General features: G+C 38.0%; 1 protein-coding gene across 1 annotated transcript; it reads right to left on the reverse strand.

The window, feature by feature from the left end:
• Positions 1 to 414: 414 nt before the first annotated feature.
• On the reverse strand, positions 415 to 4153 carry LOC100347624 (putative olfactory receptor 8G3; the record flags this gene model as incomplete). The annotated part of the gene is made up of 2 exons (XM_070062965.1): positions 3217 to 4153; positions 415 to 440 (listed from the first exon to the last, which is right to left on the reverse strand). Coding segments are annotated over exons 1-2 (963 nt in total), but the record flags the coding sequence as incomplete, so codon positions are not given.
• Between the last annotated feature and the right edge of the window lie 18355 nt (positions 4154 to 22508).

The raw sequence follows: 22508 nt of genomic DNA on the forward strand, positions 1-22508 counted from the left end.
CATCTTCCACTGCACTCCCGGGCCACAGCAGAGAGCTGGCCTGGAAGAGGGGCAACCGGGACAGAATCCGGCGCCCCGACCGGGACTAGAACCTGGTGTGCCGGCGCCGCAAGGCAGAGGATTAGTCTAGTGAGCCGTGGCGCCGGCCAACCCTTAGTATTTTAAATGTTTTATTTGTTAAACAGTTTTGCAATATTTCTTTTTGCAAACATATCATCTGTGCTTGAGTTCTGTTCATCTCTTCTTTTATGCCTCCTGGTCTGCCCTGAAAGAATCTTTATATAATTTTTCTCTGAATTAAGAAGATCCCTCCACAGCTGAGAATTTTTGGTTTTGTGTTATTTTTAATTAATTCTAAATTACTAAATTAATTCTAATTTTTTCTTTATTTGAAAGGCAGAGTTACAGAGAGAAGGAGATTCTTAGAGAGAGAGAGAGGTCTTCCATCCTCTGGTTCACTCCCCAATTGGCCACAACACCCAGAGCTGGGACAATGGGAAGCCAGGGCCCAGCAGCTTCTTTTTGACCTCCCATGTGGTTGCAGGGGCCCAAGCACTTGAGTCGTCTTCCACTGTTTCTCAGGCCACAGCCAGATAGCTGGATGGGAAGAGGAACAGCCAGAACCCGAACCAGCGCCAGAGCCAGGGATGCTGGCTCTGCAGGGGGACGCTTAACCTACTACCACACAGCCCTGGTCCTCTTGAAATTTTTGCATCTGGGTTCTGAGCTTTAAATATGGGAGCTGTTATAAAGCCAGCAGTTTCTTTAGATAACGGCCCAAGGAGAATGAACACCATTTCAGAATCTACACAAAACTGAAGGGTGAATAGAGTCAGTTTCCACAGTCAGCTCACAGATCTGCTCCAGAATTGATGAGGGACCTCAGTGCCACCCACAGGCTCAGGAGAAGCTGGTCTCACTGGTGGACTAGGCAATGGCTGCATCCCAAACTGAAGTGGCCTCCCAGCACAAGAACAAACCCAACACAACTGGACCCCACGTGCTGCCATACAGCATCTGTTACAATGCTTGTCACTCTTGAAGCACTGTAGAAATTATGCATTTCTAAAAAACTCGCAGGAATTTTTCTCCAGGATAAATTATAGTAAAATTTCCATAAAACACAAATATGATGGCATTTGTGATTCTGATTTGATTAAATTTATTGAGAATTGGTTTTTGGGCTTGAGTTAAGCTGCAATACATGGAAATATGGGGACTTCATTCAAAAGCTTAATTATATTTTTGCATGTGGAATGAGAGTGAATTTGAATGTTTGGGGATCAGGGTTGGACAATGGCAAACCCCCTCTAAAACGTGGCTAAGTTGCAATCCCAGAACCAGTGAATTTGTTAGATAATGATAAGAAGGAATTTAGGATTTGATTAATTTAAGGATCTATACTATAATACCATACTTAACTCCACAGAAATACAAAAGATTTTAGAGATTATCATGAATAATAGTGTGCCAATACATTTGATAACCTAAAAGAAATGGAAAACTTTCTGGATATACACACTTTGCCAAGATTAGATCACAAATAAATAGAATTTATAAACAGACTGAACCAAGTAGCAAGATGGAATCAGTAGGAAAACTCTCCCCTTAGGGACGATCATTTGGCGCAGTGGCTAAGATGCCCTGTGAGATGTTGGCACCTCGTGTGGGAATGCTGATGCTGGAGTCCTGACTCGACGGCCTCAGAAGCAGCAGATGACAAATGGAGCACTCGGGGGTCTGCCACCCACACAGGACACCCAGGTTGATTTCTAGGCTCCTAACTTCGATCTGACTCAACCCCAGCTATTTGGGTCATTTGGTAAATGAATCAGGAGATGAAACACCTCTCTCTGTCTCTGGCTCTCTGTTTCTCTCTCTTTCAAATTAAAAGAAAAATCCTCCTAGAAAAGAAAAACGCAGAAGATGGTTTCACTGCTGCATTTTACCAAACATTTGAAGGATAGCTGATAACAATTTTCAATTAATTCATAAAATGGAAGAGGAGTGAATTCTTCCAAACTCATTCTAAAAGGCCATTATTAGCCCAATACCAAAACCAGATAAGGCCAATATTGTTGAACATATATGCAGAAATCCTCAGTAAATATTAGCAACCCAAAACAGTATTACAATAAAACAATTCTTGACCATGATATGGTAGGAATTATAGAATCAACAAAATAAATGTCAAAGAATATATGGCTATCTCACAGATAAAAAGAAAACATTTAGTAAAATTCAACATCATACCACAATTGAAAGCTTTGAACAAATTATGTGGACAAGAAATGCACTTCAGTATAATAAAGAGTATATGTAATAGGATGACACCTAACATCATACTGAATGGGGAAAAGCTGAAGGCTGTCTCTGCAATACCTAGAAAAAGATCTGGTCCACTTTTATGTAATGTAGTTCTGAAAGCCCTTTTGTGAGTAATTAGCCAAGAGAAAGAAATCAATGGCATCTGAATTAGAAAATAGGAATTCAAATTGTCACTACCTTTGACATGATCTTGTATAATGTAAATCCCAAAGATTCCACCAAAAATACCAGAACTAATAAACTCAGCAAAGTTGTAGGAAAATGTCTTATTCTTTGCCCTTTCTTTACAGTAGTTATATGATCAAACAAAATAAGCCACAAGGAAATTATGTGACTTAGCAATATTTGTGCATCATTTAAACCATTGATTCATAAACCATCAAGTTTTGACTTGTATGATGATAAGCCATCCCATATTAGATGCTTTTATACAAACTGTTGCTCTCTTCTACCGTGATTTGAGTCCATAAAATGAAATCATTCAAATAAGATTCAGTTTATTTCATCCTTAAAGGGGAATAATAGTAGTCCTTGCCCAGAGGGAATAAGATAAACATCAAATAAAGTGGCCCATTTAAAGTTCTGGGCACAGTGCTTGATATTCCATAAAATCTCAGTAACATACATATGTTGCTACTATCATTAAAAAATAAAACAAGAATTCCTTTAAGCCTCAAGTATATTTCTAATTCTGTGTATTTCTTCATTTATAGTTAGTGAAACATGGATTCAAATGAGGAAGGATGGACAAAAATTTAGAGATATGTTACATAGGAATCCATCACTGATATTCAAAAAATTTGATAAGTAAACCTAATAAATTACATAACCAGGAAAACCAAAGATCTGTTTTTAATAAGACAACATACAGTGATTTTATTCATGGACATGGTTTCCTGACCAAAATTTTCTTCAATGCAAATTTGACATCTTTATTCCTCAAACTGTAGATAAAGGGGTTCAGCATGGGCACAATAATAGTATAAAATACAGAAGATACTTTTCCTTGTTCCATTGAGCTGACAGATGGTGGTTGTAGATACATAAATGCTGTAGAACCAAAGAAGACACCAACAGCTGAAATATGGGAGCTGCAAGTGCTGAAGGCTTTAGACCGGCCTTTGGCTGAATGAATGGCAAAGATACTGACAATGATGAAGGTGTAAGAGCTGAGGGTGGCCACTGTTGGGACAAGGATATTAAATGCACTGAAGCACAGAACTACTACTTCATTGATGGAAGTACTGGAGCAGGAGAGCTCCAGTAGTGGGAAAAGATCACAGAAGTAATGATTGATTATGTCAGCCTTACAGAAACCCACTTTTAATATGCAGACTGTATGAACTGTAGCGCCAACCAAGCCTATGGCATACACCCCAACTACTAACCAACTACAGAGCTTATAAGACATTGTTACATTGTAAAGCAATGGGTTACATATGGCAACATAGCGATCATAGGACATTGCAGCCAACATGTGACATTCTGATATAACAAAAACCAGGAAGACATAGAGTTGGATCATGCATTCAGGGTAGGAGATGATGTTCTTCTCTGTCACGAAGTTCACCAACATTTTGGGGGTAATGACCGTGGATTGGCAGAGATCAATGAAGGAAAGACTGCTGAGGAAATAGTACATGGGGGTGTGCAGGTGAGAACTGAGCCCAATCAGTGTGATCATGCCCAGGTTCCCCACCACAGTGACCACATAGATTCCCAAGAACAGGAGGAAGAGGGGCAGCTGGAGCTCTGGTTTCTCTGTTAGTCCAGCCAAGATAAAGACCGTGAGTGTGGAATGATTTCCTCCTGCCATTTTCCTCATGGAATTGCTTTAAAAAAGAGAAGAAAATTTGAGATATAAATGCATTGTACCATCAAACAATGAAGTGTGAAATAGAATTCAAGTCTTTACCACCAGATGTTCCCAGTTCTTTGCCTTTTCCTCAATTATATTACAGTTAAAACCCTGGGAACCCAGAAATATGTGATATGTAAATCAATATCAGATAGCCCTATCACTATTTTTGCTCTATCCTGTAATAATGGATAATAGTTATGGTGTCCAGTCACTGAACACTCACAGAGCTCTTCTGATAAAATTTGTTGAGTGTTCTAAGAACTTCCATGCTTTATTTTAATCCTCCCAACTCCTCTGGAGAGCAGATGTTAGCATGCTTATTTTAATACCTTATGTTACATAGCTAAAGATAGAGTTATTGGATATTTACCCATTGTTATGTGTATAGTAAGGAACTGATCAAAGATATAGGAAAAGACTTGTTTGTTTCATCTTCCATCTCTTTGTTTTAGCTACTCATGTCTTCTTTCTGATCTTTATCTCTTTGTTGTATCAGAGAAATCACTCACAGTAATTAACAAGAAAGAATAAATTCAGGTGAAGTACTGGCAATAGTGTATTCCCTACTGACCCAGGCTAGACTCTCTTTTAGTGAATTCTTTGACCACAGTACTGATTCAAAAGTAGAGAAATAGAAGCTTTCAAAATTAACCAGATAGTTAACATGAAGCCTATCACTCAGCTCAAAGAGCACAACAAGGAAAGAAGAGCTTACTGATTCACCTATTACAAGAACACTCATGAAATCATCAAGTACTCCAATTCTCCTTGGGATGACCCTTGAGCATATGGTAAGGAGGACCAGGGTTGGAAAATGTCAGTCTTGGATGATCTTAAGCTTTAAGAACAGCGAACTTGTCGTAGTATGCTTTGCACTTACCTTCAAACCAGAGCTGTTAACGGCACTGCCTCAGGGACATGAGAGACTAAAGTAGACAAAATATGTGTATCTCTTTAGTTCTGGGATATTGTTTGGCCAGACGTTGATGAGCTCTGTGAATGGGACATCGTGATGATTGTTTTATGTTCAAAAGAAAGAGACTGACAAACATCATTCGAAATTTTTGCTGAGTCAAAAACAAAGATAACAACATTTAGATAAAAATGAACAGGAAATATGACTAGTTATTTGGTGGTTACCATGTGCATGGAACAGATATTGTACCTTCGTAAATGTAAATATTTTTCCTCCAACAACTCTATTAGATATGTGTATCATTTTTATTCTCAGAGATGAGGAAACAAATTCAAAGGCTTAAGTGATTTGCTCAGTGTATGTATAGCTTTTCAGTACAGATGAGCATAGTGATTTTCTAAGAATACAGATTAAATATTTGACATAGACATGAAAAATAAAATAAAACATGAGATAATACAGATATATTCTGGAAATGTCATCTTTTCAAAGCCAAACCATGTAAAAAACATATGCTATATTAAAAAACCATAAGAGCTGGGAAAAAGTATGAGTGATACTTCTCATTATTGAGTGATTCTAATTGGACCAGAATCTAGATAAGGTCTTACAGATGAATACCAAACTTATAATATTTATCCATGCACAGATTGTTCACTGAATTACACATGAATAAAATGATGTAACTGTTCACATCATAACGAAGAAAAGCCTTTATCTTTACTAAATTGACAATTTCATCTACCTTTCTGTTAAGAGCATGTCTGCCAATCATATATATGCTTACACTCTGCATTTCATGACTGAGAACAATAAATATAAACAAATTAATCTTTTGCTTATCTGTCCCCAGATTATTTCACTGTAATATTAATGGTGGTTGAAACAATAATCTCAGTCTTTGCTACTGGCAGTTTTTTAATGCTCTTTACTTTGATTATAGCTTAAATAACAGTCCTGCCAAAAAAAGTAAAAAAAAAAAAAATAGCAGTTATATTTTGAAAGATCTTTTTCATGGAGTAGGAATTGGTTTTTTGCCATTCTCTTTTTGGCACAATTTGTTTACAGCAGTGGCGTCCACTCCAGAATTAGCAGAGCCCCTTTAGAAAGAGGACCTGTTTGTCCTCAGATAAGGGGCACTGCAAAGCTGTGATTTTTTTTTGAAGTGTCATATATATAGAATTTAGTGATGGCACAGGGAAAAGTTATTTACCTTCTTAGATAACTCTTCAGAAGAAGATTTGTAAATTACTAGGTTTAAGAACAACTTATTTAGGAGGTATATTCTGTTATGGGGTTGGAAATCTTTTTTCTGCCAAGGTCCATTGCATATTTATAACGTAATTCATGGTCTACACAAAATTGCCAGCTGAAAACTTACTCTGCTTTAGATTAATAAATTTGAAGTTCAGTTGCCTTGGCAGTGCCGGACTAAGTGATTTTGTGGTTCTTATACAGTCCATTGGCTGGATTTTACCCACCCACATAAGGGAGCATAGTATTTTAGAAATAAATTTGACTTTAGAATCTTTAACAGAATATGGATTTTAAAAATCACTACTTCATTCTCTTATAGAGTTTTTTTATATCTTTGTATCTGTTTACTCATGAAGACTTTTGAGTTTCTGATTCCTCTACAAGCCTTTTTTTTTTTTTTTTTTTTTTTTTGACAGGCAGAGTGGACAGAGAGAGAGAGACAGAGAGAAAGGTCTTCCTTTACGGTTGGTTCACCCGCCAATGGCCGCTGCAGCCAGCACACTGTGGCTGGTGCACCATGCTGATCCGAAGCCAGGAGCCAGGTGCTTCTCCTGGTCTCCCATGCGGGTGCAGGGCTCAAGGACCTGGGCCATACTCCACTGCACTCCCAGGCCACAGCAGAGAGCTGGACTGGAAGAGGAGCAACCGGGACAGAATCTGGCACCCCGACTGGGACTAGAACCAGGTGTGCCGGCGCCGCAGGTGGAGGATTAGCCTGTATAGCCGCAGTTCCGGCCTCTATAAGCCCTTATATCCATGTCCTATTTTAGGGAAAAAATGACATCCATGAGGAGGAAAATGACAACTCAAAAATTTCATTTTATCAACATATTGTAAATTTAAATGAATCTAAAGATGTATAGACTGGGTATAAGAAAGTGGAGAATAATGCACTATGAAGCATGCATGCTTTATTTTTAAATAAAATAGCAACAGCAGCCCCAAGAAAATTCATTGCAAGCAACATATTTTATGGTGAAAGACTGAGTCTGTTCCCCCTAAGATAAGGAAGAAGGCACAATGCCCATTCCATGCACTTGTTTTTTTTTTTTTTTTCAATATTATGCAGGATGTCTATCTAGGGCAATATGGCAAGAAAATAACATTGAAAGCATGGAGGTTGGGAAGAGGCATAACTCTATCTACTTGTAAATGATGCAAGATTTGTATATATTGAAATTTGTAAGGAATAGACTAAAACAGAAAAAATTCAGAGTGAATTAAAAAGTTTAGCATGTTTTCAGGATACAATATCAATACACAATGGTTAATTATATTTTCAAATGCTTACAATAAATAATAGAAAAAATAATTTGTAAGAAAACAAAGAACAAAATACTTAGGATTAAATTTTAAAAATAAAAGGCATGCACACTGGATACATAAAATATTGCTGAAACAAATTTTAAAAGGCCTAAAGAAATAGAAACACAGCCCATGTTCACAAATCAGAAAATGCAGCATTTTTTGATGATGACTATACTTTCCAAGTTGATCTACAAAACCTATCAAAATATCACTCTGTTAATTGCAGATATTGGTATGTCAAAAATAATCTTCCTATAAAAGTACATCAGACCCAGAATCACCAAATGAAAGTTGAAAGAGAAAAATAAAGCTAGGGGCTGGTGCTGTGGCATAGCAGATAAACCTCTGCTTGTAGTTCTGGCATTCCAGATGGGCACCAATTAGAGTCCTAGACACTCCACTTTCAATCCAGCTCCCTGCTAATGTGCCTGAGAAAGCAGCAGAGGCTGGCTCAAGTACTTGGGGCCCTGCACCCTTGTGGGAGACCTAGAAGAAGCTCCTGGCTCCTGATGAAGCTCCAAGCTTAGCTGTTGAAGCCATCTGGGGAGTGAACCAGCAGATAGAAGATTCTTTCTCTCTCTCTCTCTCTCTCTCTCTCTCTCTCCCTCTCTCTCTCTCTAACTCTGCCTTTCAAATAAATAAATAAAAATATTTTTAAAAAATAAAGCTAGAGGACTCACTCCCCCCCCCATGATACTCACTCAACTGTGTCTTGTTGTGTTTTTCCTGCTATAATAGAGTACTCAAGATTCAGTAATTCATGATGCAAAGAAATATTATTCTCACAAAAGAGTCTGGAAAGGTAAAGATCAAGATAGTTCTCAAAATACATAAATATATTTAGCATTGTTAGTTATTTAGGAAACACAAATCACTATCACAGTGAAAGAAAACTTCACAAACATGATGATGATAGTCAAAAATACAATAGAAGTGCTGGCAAAGATATGGAGAAATCAAACTCTCATATGTGATTGCAGGATGGCGAAATGGTATAAACTGTTAGGAAAGCCATTTGGTCCCCAAAATATGCAAGGTAGAGTTATTATGTGACTCTGCAGTTTCACTGTTGGATAAAAAGTCATGATAATTAGGGGAAAAAAGTGATCACACAAAAATTTCTACCTGAAAGGTCAGAGCCGTGTTATTTGTAAGAGAGTAGGAATCACCCAAATGGCTTTAAATTGATGAATGGACAAAACAAGATATAGTATATATGTATGACTGAACATTACTTCATAATAAAAAAGCTAAATGCTGAGATATTTCACATCGTGAATGAGCCAGTGATGTACTATGTAAAACACACACACACACACAAAAGGCCATATACTGCCTTATTTCATTTGTATGAAGTGTCCAGAATAAGCAAATTTGTTGACACAGAAAGTAATGTCTTTCAAAAAATATAATGCTATACTGACTCAAAATTATAACTGTTTTACTATTATAGTATCTTTTTTTTTTTTTTTTTGGCTTAATATATCTTTTTTTTTTTATCTTTTATTTAATGAATATAAATTTCCAAAGTATGTCTCATGGGTTACAATGGCTTTCCCCCCCATACCGTCCCTCCCACCCACCACCCTCCCCTTTCCCACTCCCTCTCCCCTTCCATTCACATCAAGATTCATTTTCGATTATCTTAGTATACAGAAGATCAGCTTAGTATACCTTAAGTAAGGATTTCAACAGTTTGTTCCCACACAGAAACATAAAGTGAAAAATAATAGATGATTTTTTTTTAAATGATGATGAAATCAGATCAGACCTATTGTCATGTTTAATCCCAGTGAGAGTCAAGTTGGGAATTGATAGTTTATTTTCTTTTTTTTTTTTTTTTTTAACAGAAGATCAGTTTAGTGTACATTAAGTAAAGATTTCAACAGTTTGCACCCCCATAGAAACACAAAGTGAAATATACTGTTTGAGTACTCGTTATAGCATTAAGCCTCAGTGTACAGCACATTAAGGACAGAGATCCTACATGAGGAGTAAGTGCACAGTGACTCCTGTTGTTGACTTTACCAATTGACACTCCTGTTTATGGCATCAGTAATCTCCCTATGCACCAGTCATGAGTTTCCAAGGCTATGGAAGCCCCTTGAGTTCTCCGACTCTTATCTTGTTTAGACACGGTCATAGTCAAAGTGGAGGTTCTCTCCTCCCTTCAGAGAAAGGCACCTCCCTCTTTGAAGACCTGTTCTTTCCACTGGGATCTCACTCACAGAGATCTTTTTGCCAGAGTGTCTTGGCTTTCCATGCCTGAAATACTCTCATGGGCTTTTCAGCCAGATCCGAGTGCCTTTAGGGCTGATTCTGAGGCCAGAGTGCTATTTAGGACATCTGCCATTCTATGAGTCTGCTGAGTATCTCACTTCCCATGTTGGATCACTCTCCCCTTTATTTATTCTATCGGTTAGTGTTAGCAGATACTAGACTTGTTTATGTGCTCCCTTTGACTCTTAGTCCTTTCATTATGATCAATTGTGAACTGAAATTGATCACTTGGAATAGTGAGATGGCATTGGTACATGCCACCTTGATGGGATTGAATTGGAATCCCCTAGTATGTTTCCAACTCTACCAATTGGGGCAAGTCAGCCCGAGCATGCCCCAAATTATACATCTCTTCCCTCTCTTATTCCCACTTTTATGTTTAACAGGGATCACATTTCAGTTAATTTTCAACACTTAAGAATAACTGTGTGATAATTACAGAATTAAGTATCTTAAAATATTATGGTACTTTTATCATAATATCTTTCTCATCATGCTTCCCATAAACAGGAAAAATATAGACCTTGATTTTTATATGTTATGGGAAAAAGCGTCTTCAACTTAAAATGTTTCTCTTACATCAGGAGAAAGAATCACCAAATGCAAAAACAAATAAGAAACAAACAAGAAACCTCCCAAGAAACCTACCCTGCTTCTGTCCATCTTGGCCTCTTTACCTGAGATTAATAACCCCTAAGCAAAATACCAAGAGCAAATAAGAGGACTTTGGTTTAACAGTTTTAACAAGGTATGCTTGTCACACAAATAATTGCACATATTTATTGTATATAATTTCAGGAATTTGAACATATGAAAACACCCATGATATCATCACCAGAATCAAGGTAATAGACAGATCTGGCACTTCCTGGAGTCTACATGGGTCCTTTTGTTTTGTGTTGTGTGCATGTGTCTGTGTTGTAAGAATATTTAATATGAGATCCACCCTATTAACAATTTTGAAGTATATAGTGTGTTGACAATTATAGACACTATGTTTTACAAATCTCTAGAACTTACTCATCTGGTATAGCTGTTAACTACATACCTATTGAACATTAACTCCCCATTCCTTCCACCAACCATCCTTTGACTACCACTATAGTATTCTGTTTCAATCAGTTTTACTATTATATGTATCTCACATAAATAAAATCACTACATATTTGTCCTTCTTGGTCTGGCTTATTTCACTTTCCGTAAAGCCCTCCAGGATCATGCACATAGCAAATGACAGGTTCTACTTACAAAATTATGACATCAAATGTAGGATTTTATCTTAAAGATAAATGTTGAGTTATTATTCTTTGGGACTTAATATTTGGTCTTGTCTTGAAAAGACAACATATCAACAACTTGGTTGATTCTATATAAGAAATTATCATGACATGTATAGATCACATTAAATTGGATAACATAAATCAATCTTAGTATGATGGTTGTGATTCAAGAATATACTTAGTTGAATATAGACAACACTCAATAATATAGTCCAGTGAACATGGGCTGATATGAAAAAGAAAAAAAAATTAACAGTGCTAACAAAAATTTATTATGGAGCTCTTGCTAGAGAGATGGGTGAGACAGAATCCCCACTTTTCAGAATGTTGTGCTCTAGAAGAGAATGGGGGGTGGGGCAGTGCACTAAAGAGCTTGGTAGATGCTATGATTGCACAGGTCAACACAGAACACAGTGAGTATGGTGCTAGCCCAGAATGGGGATAAGCGAAAGTTTGTAAGATAAATCAGCCTGGAATAAGGATAAGCTTGATCTATACTACATTCAAAATTGAGAAGCATTGACCTAAAAGCTTTTGATGTTCAAAATATCTGGATCCAGAGAAAAACACCTAAAATGTCAATAAATTCAAAGGAATCATTGAAACAGACTCTGCAAAATGAGAGAAGTAATGGTCACACAAGATAAACTGCATTTGGAGAATTGGATTGAAATATGGGGCTATGTTTTACAGTAGTGATTCATAAATTATAACTACTCAGGAAAACCGAAGATGTAGATCAAGGTAATTTACACCTAATATCTGCATGGTTAACAACACAGATTACAATTGGATTTATTCTGTTACTTCAGAATGAAGAGCTATGGATGATAAGATTTAAACATGCCTGAAAGCAGCAATGATTGAACTATGAAAAAATAACTTTCTGTTATCAGATTATTTCAGTGAAAGATGACTATTAAAACTAGTAACCTATTTCAGGTAGTTTTAGCAAATATCTGTAATGTTGTAATGAAACTAACCTTCATCATAGCCTTTCAAAATCTGAGAGTAAAAGATTCTAGAACAGTTGAACTCAGGTACTCACTTTCCCATGCATGGGAACCTTGGTCCTTGTTTTGCGTGAACTTTAGATCAAGTACCCTCTAAAAGAAATGGTCCTTGATGATGGTGGTGGTGTCAGTTGAAAATAGACACTCCTGCATTCTTTCTTAATTAGAAAGTCAGGAAACAGCTCTTGAATTCTGAGTTGTTTACATGGATATTATGAATCAAAATCTGTAATTCTTCCTCATAGTTCCCTCGTAATGCTTCTCAAAGCACTTGCCAAAGTGACATTATTTTTATCTAGGGTTTTGATATATAAAGGGTGTCATCAAAAGCATGTATGGAAGCTCCCGCAAGATTTCATTTCACCAGGGATGAGCTACTGAATTATAAAAGCAATTAAAAATTTGCTTTTTTCAGTCCTTTGTATGACACTCAAATCAGCTCTCTGAATATAATGTCCTCTTTAAGTGTTAAAATAGTAGCAGTAATTAAATGAAGGGCTAGAAATTGAAACCCTGGAGAAATGATTCTTAGAAAGTCTTCATACAAAAATTTCCCATTTAAACATAATTTTTGGAATATTTAAAGCCAAAATTTCAATTTTACTATTCATGTGAAACTTGGAGAAATAATTAATTACATGTAACTATTAAGAAAAGATATTCTTTACAGTATTCCTTATAAGTTTTCAAGATTCCTTATGGCATAGCTTCTATGAAAAGGGGAGGTGCTGACCTAAGTCACACTGGAAGTGAGTAGAGATTTTAGGATGAAAGCAAAATGAGTTGTGTAACAGCACTGCATTAAGTTTTCTCCATGGGAATGTAGGTTGGCAATTCTGAAATCACTGTAATTGTGTACCAGGATCACTGTAATTGTACACCAGAAATGAACAAATGCGTAACCGGGTGGTGGATAATGCCAACTTCATGACGTTTACAAATGAATAAGGGGGATTCCTAGAGAGAGTCACATCCTGTTGAATGAGCAGGAATCTTCAATATGAATTGATGTTTGGCTCAACACACACACACACACACACACACACCTGCAATCTATATATAACTATATATTTGTTTGTATACATGGATTAGTATAAACACATACATTTTCTAGTTTAGTCTGATGAGAGAATTATAAGCATTAACACCCAAGTAGCAATGAACACACCCAGACCCATGGGTGTGCTGGGTTTCTGATACTATTCTTCAACAGAAGGAACCAGGTAAAGAATACACAAAATGTCCAAGGCACTGTGTAATGCCTGAAAGAGAGGAAGTAGTAAAGTAAAAGGGTCAGAGTAGATCAAGAGAGTTCCAAGCTGGTGGAATAGTGACAGGATGATACGAATCACATGGGGCAAAATTAATAATTAAAAAGGGGGAGAGATAAATGCCTATTTTAAAGCCATGGGAAATTCTCTTCAGGAAACCCAATGAGAATAGCAGAGACAGTCCAGGTCCATGCTAACAGAACAAATAAGGAAAAAAAAAAAAAACGCAGCTAAGACCGGGGAGGTGAGTGCCGGCCCCCACGGGCCAGGTGAGAGGGGAATCTGTGGGTCCACAAAGCTACAGATAGCAACGGGAGGGAGAGCTTGGTGAACTGCTTTTGAAGTTCCACAAAGGAAAAAAATATTAAGAAACAAATAGGGAGGGTGAGCACTTCCCTCCCCTATGCCCCCACCCGGACTTGCAGCCAGCCAGGAGAAACCATTTTACTCCTTTGTTTATATTTTTGGATGTAAGCAGGGAACTGACACCTTTTCCTGCCGTGCATGTGCCCAGCAACACTAGCAGTCACCTCACCTCACCAAACCACCCAAAAACAAGGGCCACAGAATTCAGAAGAATTTCTTTCCCCACCACTTAAGCTGTCCAGCAAGGGGAAGCCCTGCCTATTGGAAACTCACCCACCCCTACCACCACTGAGAAGTGAGTTAGGCTCCATTAGGCTGGGCTCTGTGCACCCGCTCCCAACACACAGTACTATAGCAGTTCATAACAGAGGGAACCCTGCTCACAGGAAAGTCTCCACGGATTAGAAATGCAATTCAGTAAGCAATGCAATGTAGTGCTGAACACACCAGATACAAACAACAGGGCATCCTGCAACTCTGAGGAGAAGGGCAGTTCACACCAACAGAAGTGAGCAACTGCATCCAACCAGATAACCAGGGGAGATCTCCAAAGCCCCACGGGGGCCTTACCTGGGATATTTGCTCCACCCTGCAATACTGAACAGAGCACCCAGGCCACATCAAGCACATACGTCTTGGTACTCACTGAAAGTATAGATGTCTCATTAAAGCACAAAGACACAAATCAAAGAGAAAAGCAACCAGACAAAAATAAACGAATGCTGAAAAACAAAGGAAGAACCCTACATAAGAATAAGGAAGACACTATGAGCCTCTCCAATGGAGAGTAGTAGTAGGTGAAGTAGTAGTAGAAGGTAGTAGATGAAGTAGATGAAGGTGTAGATGAAGAGATTGAGGATACGGTAGAAATGGAATTCAGAAAATTAACCATCAGATTACTTAGAAGCAATTAGAAGCAAATTCACAAACTAAATGAAAAGTTTTCCCATGAAATTGAGATATTAAAGAGAAGTCAGAATGAACTACCAGAAGTGGAGAACTCAATAGATCAAATAAAAATTCATTGGAAAACGTTAACAACAGAATAGGTGAGGCAGAAGAAAAAATATCAGAACTAGAAGACACATTTCTGGAAATTTTATAGTCAGACCATAAAAAAGAAAAATTAGGAAACAAAAAACAATGTTGGAGATCTAGAAGATACTATAAAATGACCCAACATATGGGTCCTAGAAGTTCCTGAAGGTGTGGAAAGAGAGAAAGATTAGAAGACCTTTTTAATGAAATAAAAATAGAAAACCTCCCCAATCTGGAGAAACAAAGAGACATTAAAGTACAGGAAGCACACAAAACTCCCAATAGACATGACCAAAAAAGATTTGCACCATGACACATTGTAGTAAAGCTCTCTATAGTAAAGTATAAAGAAAAAATCCTAAAATATGCACAAGAGAAATGCCAGATTACATTCAGAGGAGCCACAGTTAGACTAACAGCAGACTTCTTATCAGAAACCCTACAGTCAAGGAGAGAATGGTGAGATATATTCCAAGTCTTAAGAGAAAAAAAAATCTCAAGCCAGAGTACTGTGCCCTGCAAAGCTCTCACTTATGAATGAAGGTGAAATAATGATCTTCCAGAACAAACAGAAATTGAAAGAATTTGCAACTAGCCACCCAGGGGTACAAAAGATGCTCAAGGATGTGCTACACACAGAAACACAGAAACACAGAAACAGGAGTGTCACTACAGAAGAAGGTGAAGGCAGAAAATTGCCCAGTAAAAGTACAAAGGAAAACCAAAGTAAAAAATTAGGACTATTAACTGAAACACAGCAGGGCAAAATTGTTTCTTAACAATGGTCTTCCTGAATGTAAATGGCCTCAACTTTCCAGTTAGAAGATACATACTGGCTGGATAGATTAAAAAAGAAAACCCATCTATTTGCTACCTGAAAGAAACAGATATCACTAACAAAGATGCATGCAGACTGAAAGTGAAAAGGTGGAAAAAGATAATCCATGCTATCAGAAACCAAAAATATCAGACAAAATAGACTTTAACACAAAAGCTATTAAAAGGGACAAATAGGGGCACCATATAATGATTAAGGGATCAATTCAAAAGGAAGATGTGACTATTATGAATTAATATGCACCTAATTAACAGGGCTTCTGGCTGTTTAAAAGAAAGGTTAAAGGATTTAAAGGGAGATATACAATATCTCAAATACAATAGTAATGGGAGACTTCAATACCCTACTTTAAGCAATGGACAGATCAATAAATAGAAAATCAGCAAGGAAACAACAGAGTTAATCAACACAATAGACAAAATGGATTTGACAGATAACTACAGATATCGGTAATCAAATAATTTCTATTAAACAATTACAATGATTTGCATTGAAGGATACAAAAAATTTAAGTGGCCCATGCCTTGATGGAAATCAACTAGAAGACTACACCAAAACTTTTCAGAAAAGAGTCAACAATGCAGAGTCATATGCAAATGAGCAAGAATTTTCACATTCATAATGTGCATCTGAACTTAGAGAACACAATGTGGAGCAGGTTAACATCAACTACAAATAGAAAAGGTACTTCTGTAATTGGTAAGTGGAACATAGGACAGAGCAATGTATTTTGGGGACATTAATAGAAGAATATTATTTTTCCTGAAGAATAACAAGAGATAAAACTGGTTGCACTGGGTAAGTAGGGTTTTGATATGGATGACATTGCATTGCACAATGAAAACCATGTGGAGATAGTTTATATGAAACTTAAGTCATTTATTTCCATTTTTTGAGAATTAATTAGTAGAAAAAATCTTTACATGTTTATTGTATAGAGTTTGGTCATCTTGAACATTTGTGTACATACATTATCCATCACCCCAATCAAGATAATAAACATATCCTTTCCCTCCATCATTGGCCCTTTGCTATTGTGTGTGTGTGTGTGTGTACACATGCAAACATGTAACCCTAGATCTACAATTTTAAACTTAATTTTTAAAGATTTATTTATCTAATTATTTGAAAGGCAGAATGAGACAGAGAGAGCATGAGCGAGATTGAGAGAGAGAGAGAGAGCGTGAGCAAGAGAGAGAATCTTCCATGTGCTGGCTTACTCTACAAATGGCCACAAGAGTCAGGTCTTAGCCAGGCTGAAGCCAGGAGCCCAGAGCCCCATCCTGATCTCCCACATAAGTGACAGGGTCCCAAGTACTTGGGCCATCTTCCGCTGCCTTCTGAAGCCCATTAGGAGGAAACTGGATCAGAAGTAGGGCCAAGACTGCAACCAACACTCTGATATGGAGTGCTGGTGCTACAAGTGGTGGCTTAGCCCTCCATGCTACAACACTGCCTCACCCTTTATGTTGTAAAGGGTGTGACACTGTTATTAACTACGGGCATTCTGTTGTAGAATGGATCTCTAGAACTTATATAACTCTTTGTTTATACTCATTGAGCAATAACTCCTCATTTTCCACTTCGGCTTTTTCAGATGTCTCATGTATGTGGGGTCCTGCAGTATTTTTCCTTTTGTGACTGCCTCATTTCACTTTGCATAAGCCTCATAGTTCTACCCATGATGTTTCAAATAACAGTTATTAGAAGTAGTACTATTTCTCAAGTTGAGTATTATTCTATTATATGTAAACATCACATTTCCTTTAATGTCCAAATGATGGAAATGTGGGTTATGTCCCTATCTTGACTATTGAAAATAATGTTGCAATGGACTGAATGAAGGAGTAAAGATTTCTCTTTGAGACTCTGGTTTCAATTCTTTTGGATATGTATCCAAGAGTAGCATTGTTGGATCATACAGTCAATTGTTTATATTACCTGAAAACACCAAGTTCTTATTATGTATTAAACAATAAGCTAGTTGTAAAAGGCACAATAATGAATTGGAGATGGGCCTTAACATTAATGTGATCACTCTCCAAGGCAGGGAACAGGCATTTTCTAGCTAAAAGCTCTCCTCATCTCCAGTTCTCTCTCCATTACATCCTCTTGGTGCATCAATTTCCTCTCCCCTCCCTCCTAAACCCCTTTCTTTACTGCATGAACTAAGTAGTGAATCTCCAAAAAATTTCTTTATATAATTAATTTGCATTTTATGTTTTAGATATAATAACAGTTGCAGCTAGATATTAGGCACAACTTGATTTTTTTTTTACAGGCAGAGTAGATAGTGAGAGAGAGAGAGACAAAGAGAAAGGTCTTCCTTTTTTGTTTTGCCGTTGGTTCACCCTCCAATTTTGACACAGGCATATTTCTAGATGGCAGGGCCTGAATCTGCGTGGGGCTAAGCTTGAGTATATGTTCAGGCACAGCTGCAGTTTGGGGACTCAGGAGCCTCGTTTTCCTCAGTGATATTTAACACAGTGTGGAGAACACAGTACAAAAGCAGCCACTTAGGTGACTTCAGGTATGCCATCATCTTTGTTGCTTCATTCATTTTTTTAAAAGAAAAGAGTAGAAATATTTTACCACAAAAGCTCCTTCAACTGTTTTTTTTTTTTTATTAGTTGTAAGAAAATTGGGATGCAGAACAAAGGATTGAATTACACCTGTAATCATACGGCACATTGGTATCCATGACTGACAGACTATAAATGCCTTTTTGGAAAGCTTGAAAAGGTTACAGTTAAAGATTCAGTTTTATTTCAATCTGGAAATCATGGGCTGACTGGTGGACTCTTGTTTTTTACTTCTAATGCTTTTTCTCACAGTTTTTAAGTGAGAACTTCCCATCATCCCTTCCTCCACTGCTGCGCGACATCCAGCCTCAACTCCGTTATTAACTTAGATTCAAAACAGACACTATCTCGAGACTCACACTCGGCAGCAAGGCCTGTGTTCATGGAGTAAACAGCAAAGCATTGCCTTAGCTCTCAGGAGATGAGGAACAGAAAGTTAATTACAAAGTTGTGCTGCCTCCCTTGAGTTCTTAGAGGATGCTAAATAAGCTCTTCATTAAAGAAAAATAAATATGAATCATATTAATCATAGACATCATAGACATGAATTCCCTCAGGGCTTATGTTGAAATTGAGAAGAGAATACTTTCACTAAGTCTGAATTATTCTCAGCTTCTATCATTATACAGAGATTATGTCTTTATTTTGACTCTGTTTCTGCAATTGAGAGCTAATTTAAGGCCAGTTCCAAGTGTAGTGATTTATTGTCCACAAACACTAGCACAGAGAAAGCATAGGGTATAATTTTCAAAGCCATGATTCCATGAGCATGCAAAATGGGTGTCTTTTATTTTAAGAGGAAATGAGTATGTAATAGTAGAAGTTCTTGTCATCACATATGTGTGTGGGTACAAGTCCAGACAGGGCAGTCCCGAAACATTAGTCAGTGTGGGTTGAATAAAATGATAACGAGCCTTGATCTCCACCTGAGGTAGAGATTGTAGTATTAAAATGAATCAAAAAAACAAATTTAGATTTTTTTTTTTTTTTTGCTCATCAATGCAAGCTTTTCTCTTGCAATAGTTTCTGGCTGGTGATTGCACTCCTCCCTGGAATTTGACTGAAAACCTAAAAGACAACTTTGGAGAACATTAGGTGTTTTGGGGTCTTAAAGTAGAAAAAATGTCAAAGGAAGACTTTTGAACGACATGGGGCATTAGCCAGTGTCGCATTTCACAGCAATAGCCTCACTGTCTCTTGTTCTTGGGCCTGCTTGCTTCCTGGTTTGGGGTGCAAAGGGTGACCCTTATATTCTCTGTTATCCTGCTTTAGCTTGGTGGCTGCCCAGATGGAGTAAGACGAGTTTGCATTTCATGGTAACATTAGGTCACAGACAGATCTCTACCACCGTTTACAAATGAGAACTTGTGTTCAGAAATAGGCCTGTATGTGAGAGGAAAGATATTCCTGATATGACATGAATATACAGATTCTCAGGTTCCAGGCTGGTACTACATCTACCAAAAGACCATGGCTGTGTGACTGGTGGTTCAGTTACTTACTTCCTCTCATTAGGTAGACTTGCCATTCACACAAACACATTCTCATACACTTTAACTTCAGCAAATCCCTGTAAAGATTCGGTATGGACTGTGAGTCCTAATTTATAGGTAATGATGAAATTCAGTGAACATGAGTGATTTTGCTTCTATATTTAGGATTTGAATTAACCTTTATGGGAAGCTTTTTATTACAAATTCAATTTCCTTAAGAGATATAGATCTATTCAGGTTGAGTGAATCTTGGAATTTGTAGCTTTCAAGAAATTGGTCTTTTTTCACACAGGTTATCATAAATCTGGGCCTGCCTTCTTTGGGTACAGTCTCAGTGTTAGTATTACTTTGAAAGTGTCTGCATATACACTACTTTGCAAATCAAGAATCTGGGCAGTACATCCCACAGGTCATTATCAAAATCTTTGATACATTGCTTATTGTCAGATCCTTTTCTAAAACATTTACATTTATTTATTTATTCGAAGGGTAGCATTAGAGAGAAAGAGACAGAGACAGAGAGAGAAATCTTTCATCCTCTGGTTCACTCCCTAAATGGCCACAATGGCCGGAGCTGAGCAGGTCAGAAGCCAGGAGCCAGGAGCCAGGAGCTTCTTCCAGGTCTCCCATGTGGGTTCAGTACTTGGGCCACCCTTTGCTGCTTTTGCAGGCCATGAGCAGGGAGCTGGATTGGAAGTGGAGCAGCTGGGACTCAAACCAGAGCCCATATGGGATCTGGAGTTGCAGATGAGTTGCAGCTTAATTGTTCTGCTACAACGCTTGCCCCTGGTCAGATCCTTGCATGAGCAGCAAGAAGATTAGCCCATGGATTCATACAAAAATTTCTCCTGATTTTTTAAGGAAAAAATATCTTTATTCTGTTAGAATATTACACCGGTCTCTCCTCTTACTCACTTTCCATCCAGAAACGTGGGACTTTATCATCTCACTCCTTTGCACATTTCTGTGATGGCATTGGCCTTTGGGGACAAGTGGAGGAAAGAGAGAAAAATGTCACAGAGATTCCTGCTCAAATTCATGAAAACTCAATTCTCTTTCCTCCCTCAGAGTAGTTTGTACTTGCCATGTATCTAACTCTCCCTGAAGCCACACTTTCATTGCCCCCTTCCCTGAAGATGGGGGATAGGAGATAGCTAACACATGCTCTCTGGGCTGTTTCCCACACTCTCTGACCCAGGGAGACAGTAGGTTTCTTTTTTCCCAGATCTGAAAGTTCTTTCTGATATTTTTTGCTCTGTGGGGGGGTATAATTTGGACTGAATTGGGTAGGGAGGGACAGGAAATTCTCTGCAGTATTGGTTTTATTTTTGATATGGGAAGGTAGGTATTTTTAACAAGAGGAGCTGAGGTTTGACAACCCTAGCAAACTCACAAGTTGATGGACATAACCGGTTGCCAAGTGCCAGCCCCAGGCCACCCAGATGATGCCACAGGACAGCAGCCATTTCTGGCCTGCTCTGACCTGTGTGAGAGCCCAGTCTGCACCATTCAAACTCCCTTCCCTTTCTGTGCACTGCCAAGTCCTCAGACATTTTCTCTGAGGTGGAAATACATGTTCCACAACATTGCAAATTTAGAACCAGTGCCAGCTGGAGATATCCAATGTGGTTGGAGGGCGTCTCCCAACAATGACCTTTAGGCCATTATAATAAAATTACTGGGGAGGAGAGGGCTCTCCCACATGCATCCTGATGCCATAACACTTTTAATATTTCCAAAACAGGGCATGGCAATGGGGGTACCAAATCCCTCTCCCAAATCCTTCCCCCATTTTGAGTATTCAATTAAGCCTCATACAAGATACAACTCCTTATGCCTCTTAATAGTATAAAAGGATGGCCCAAATGCAGATATCTGTTTATTTTATGAGGAAAATCTAACTCAGACTCCAAAACCTGGCAAGATATTATACATAAAAACTGGGAGACAAGTTCTTATCAACATATTAATAAGTAGAATTCCATAAAATACAAAAAGGAAATACAACATGACAAAATGAGGCTTACTCCACAAATGAAAGTTTGAATTAACATTTGAAAATAAAGGAGTTTAATTCAAAATATTAGCAAATTTGGCTGGCACCATGGCTCACTTGACTAATCCTCCGCCTATGGCGCTGGCACCCGGGGTTCTCGTCCCGGTTGAGGCTCCAGGTACTAGTCCTGGTTGCTCCTCTTCCAGTCCAGCTCTCTGCTGTGGCCTGGGAGGGCAGAGGAGGATGACCCAAGTGCTTGGGTTCCTGCACCTGCATGGGAGACCGAGAGGAAGTACCCGGCTCCTGGCTTCAGATCAGCACAGCGCCGGCCGTAGCAGCCATTAGGGGAGTGAACCAATGGAAGGAAGACCTTTTTCTCTGTTTCTCTCTCACTGTCTATAACTCTCTCTCTGTCTCTCTCTCTCTCACTGTCTGGCAAAATATTTTTAAAAATATTAACAGAATAAGGAGAAAAAAACAAATTATCATCTTCATATAGTCAAAGCAGTGGAGCATCTTAATTGTGAAATAGTAAATGTGGTTCCCCTAAGATTAGGAACAATGTGAGCTTTGCTTTTGCTATTAGTATTCAAAATTTCATGAGAGGTAGGTCCTAGCATGAAGAAAAATTGGTGACACTAAAGGGAATGGAGGCATAAAATTGGAAAGAAGTAGAGTAGA

This window comes from Oryctolagus cuniculus, chromosome 1, assembly GCF_964237555.1.
Source record: "Oryctolagus cuniculus chromosome 1, mOryCun1.1, whole genome shotgun sequence".
Lineage (NCBI taxonomy): Eukaryota > Metazoa > Chordata > Mammalia > Lagomorpha > Leporidae > Oryctolagus > Oryctolagus cuniculus.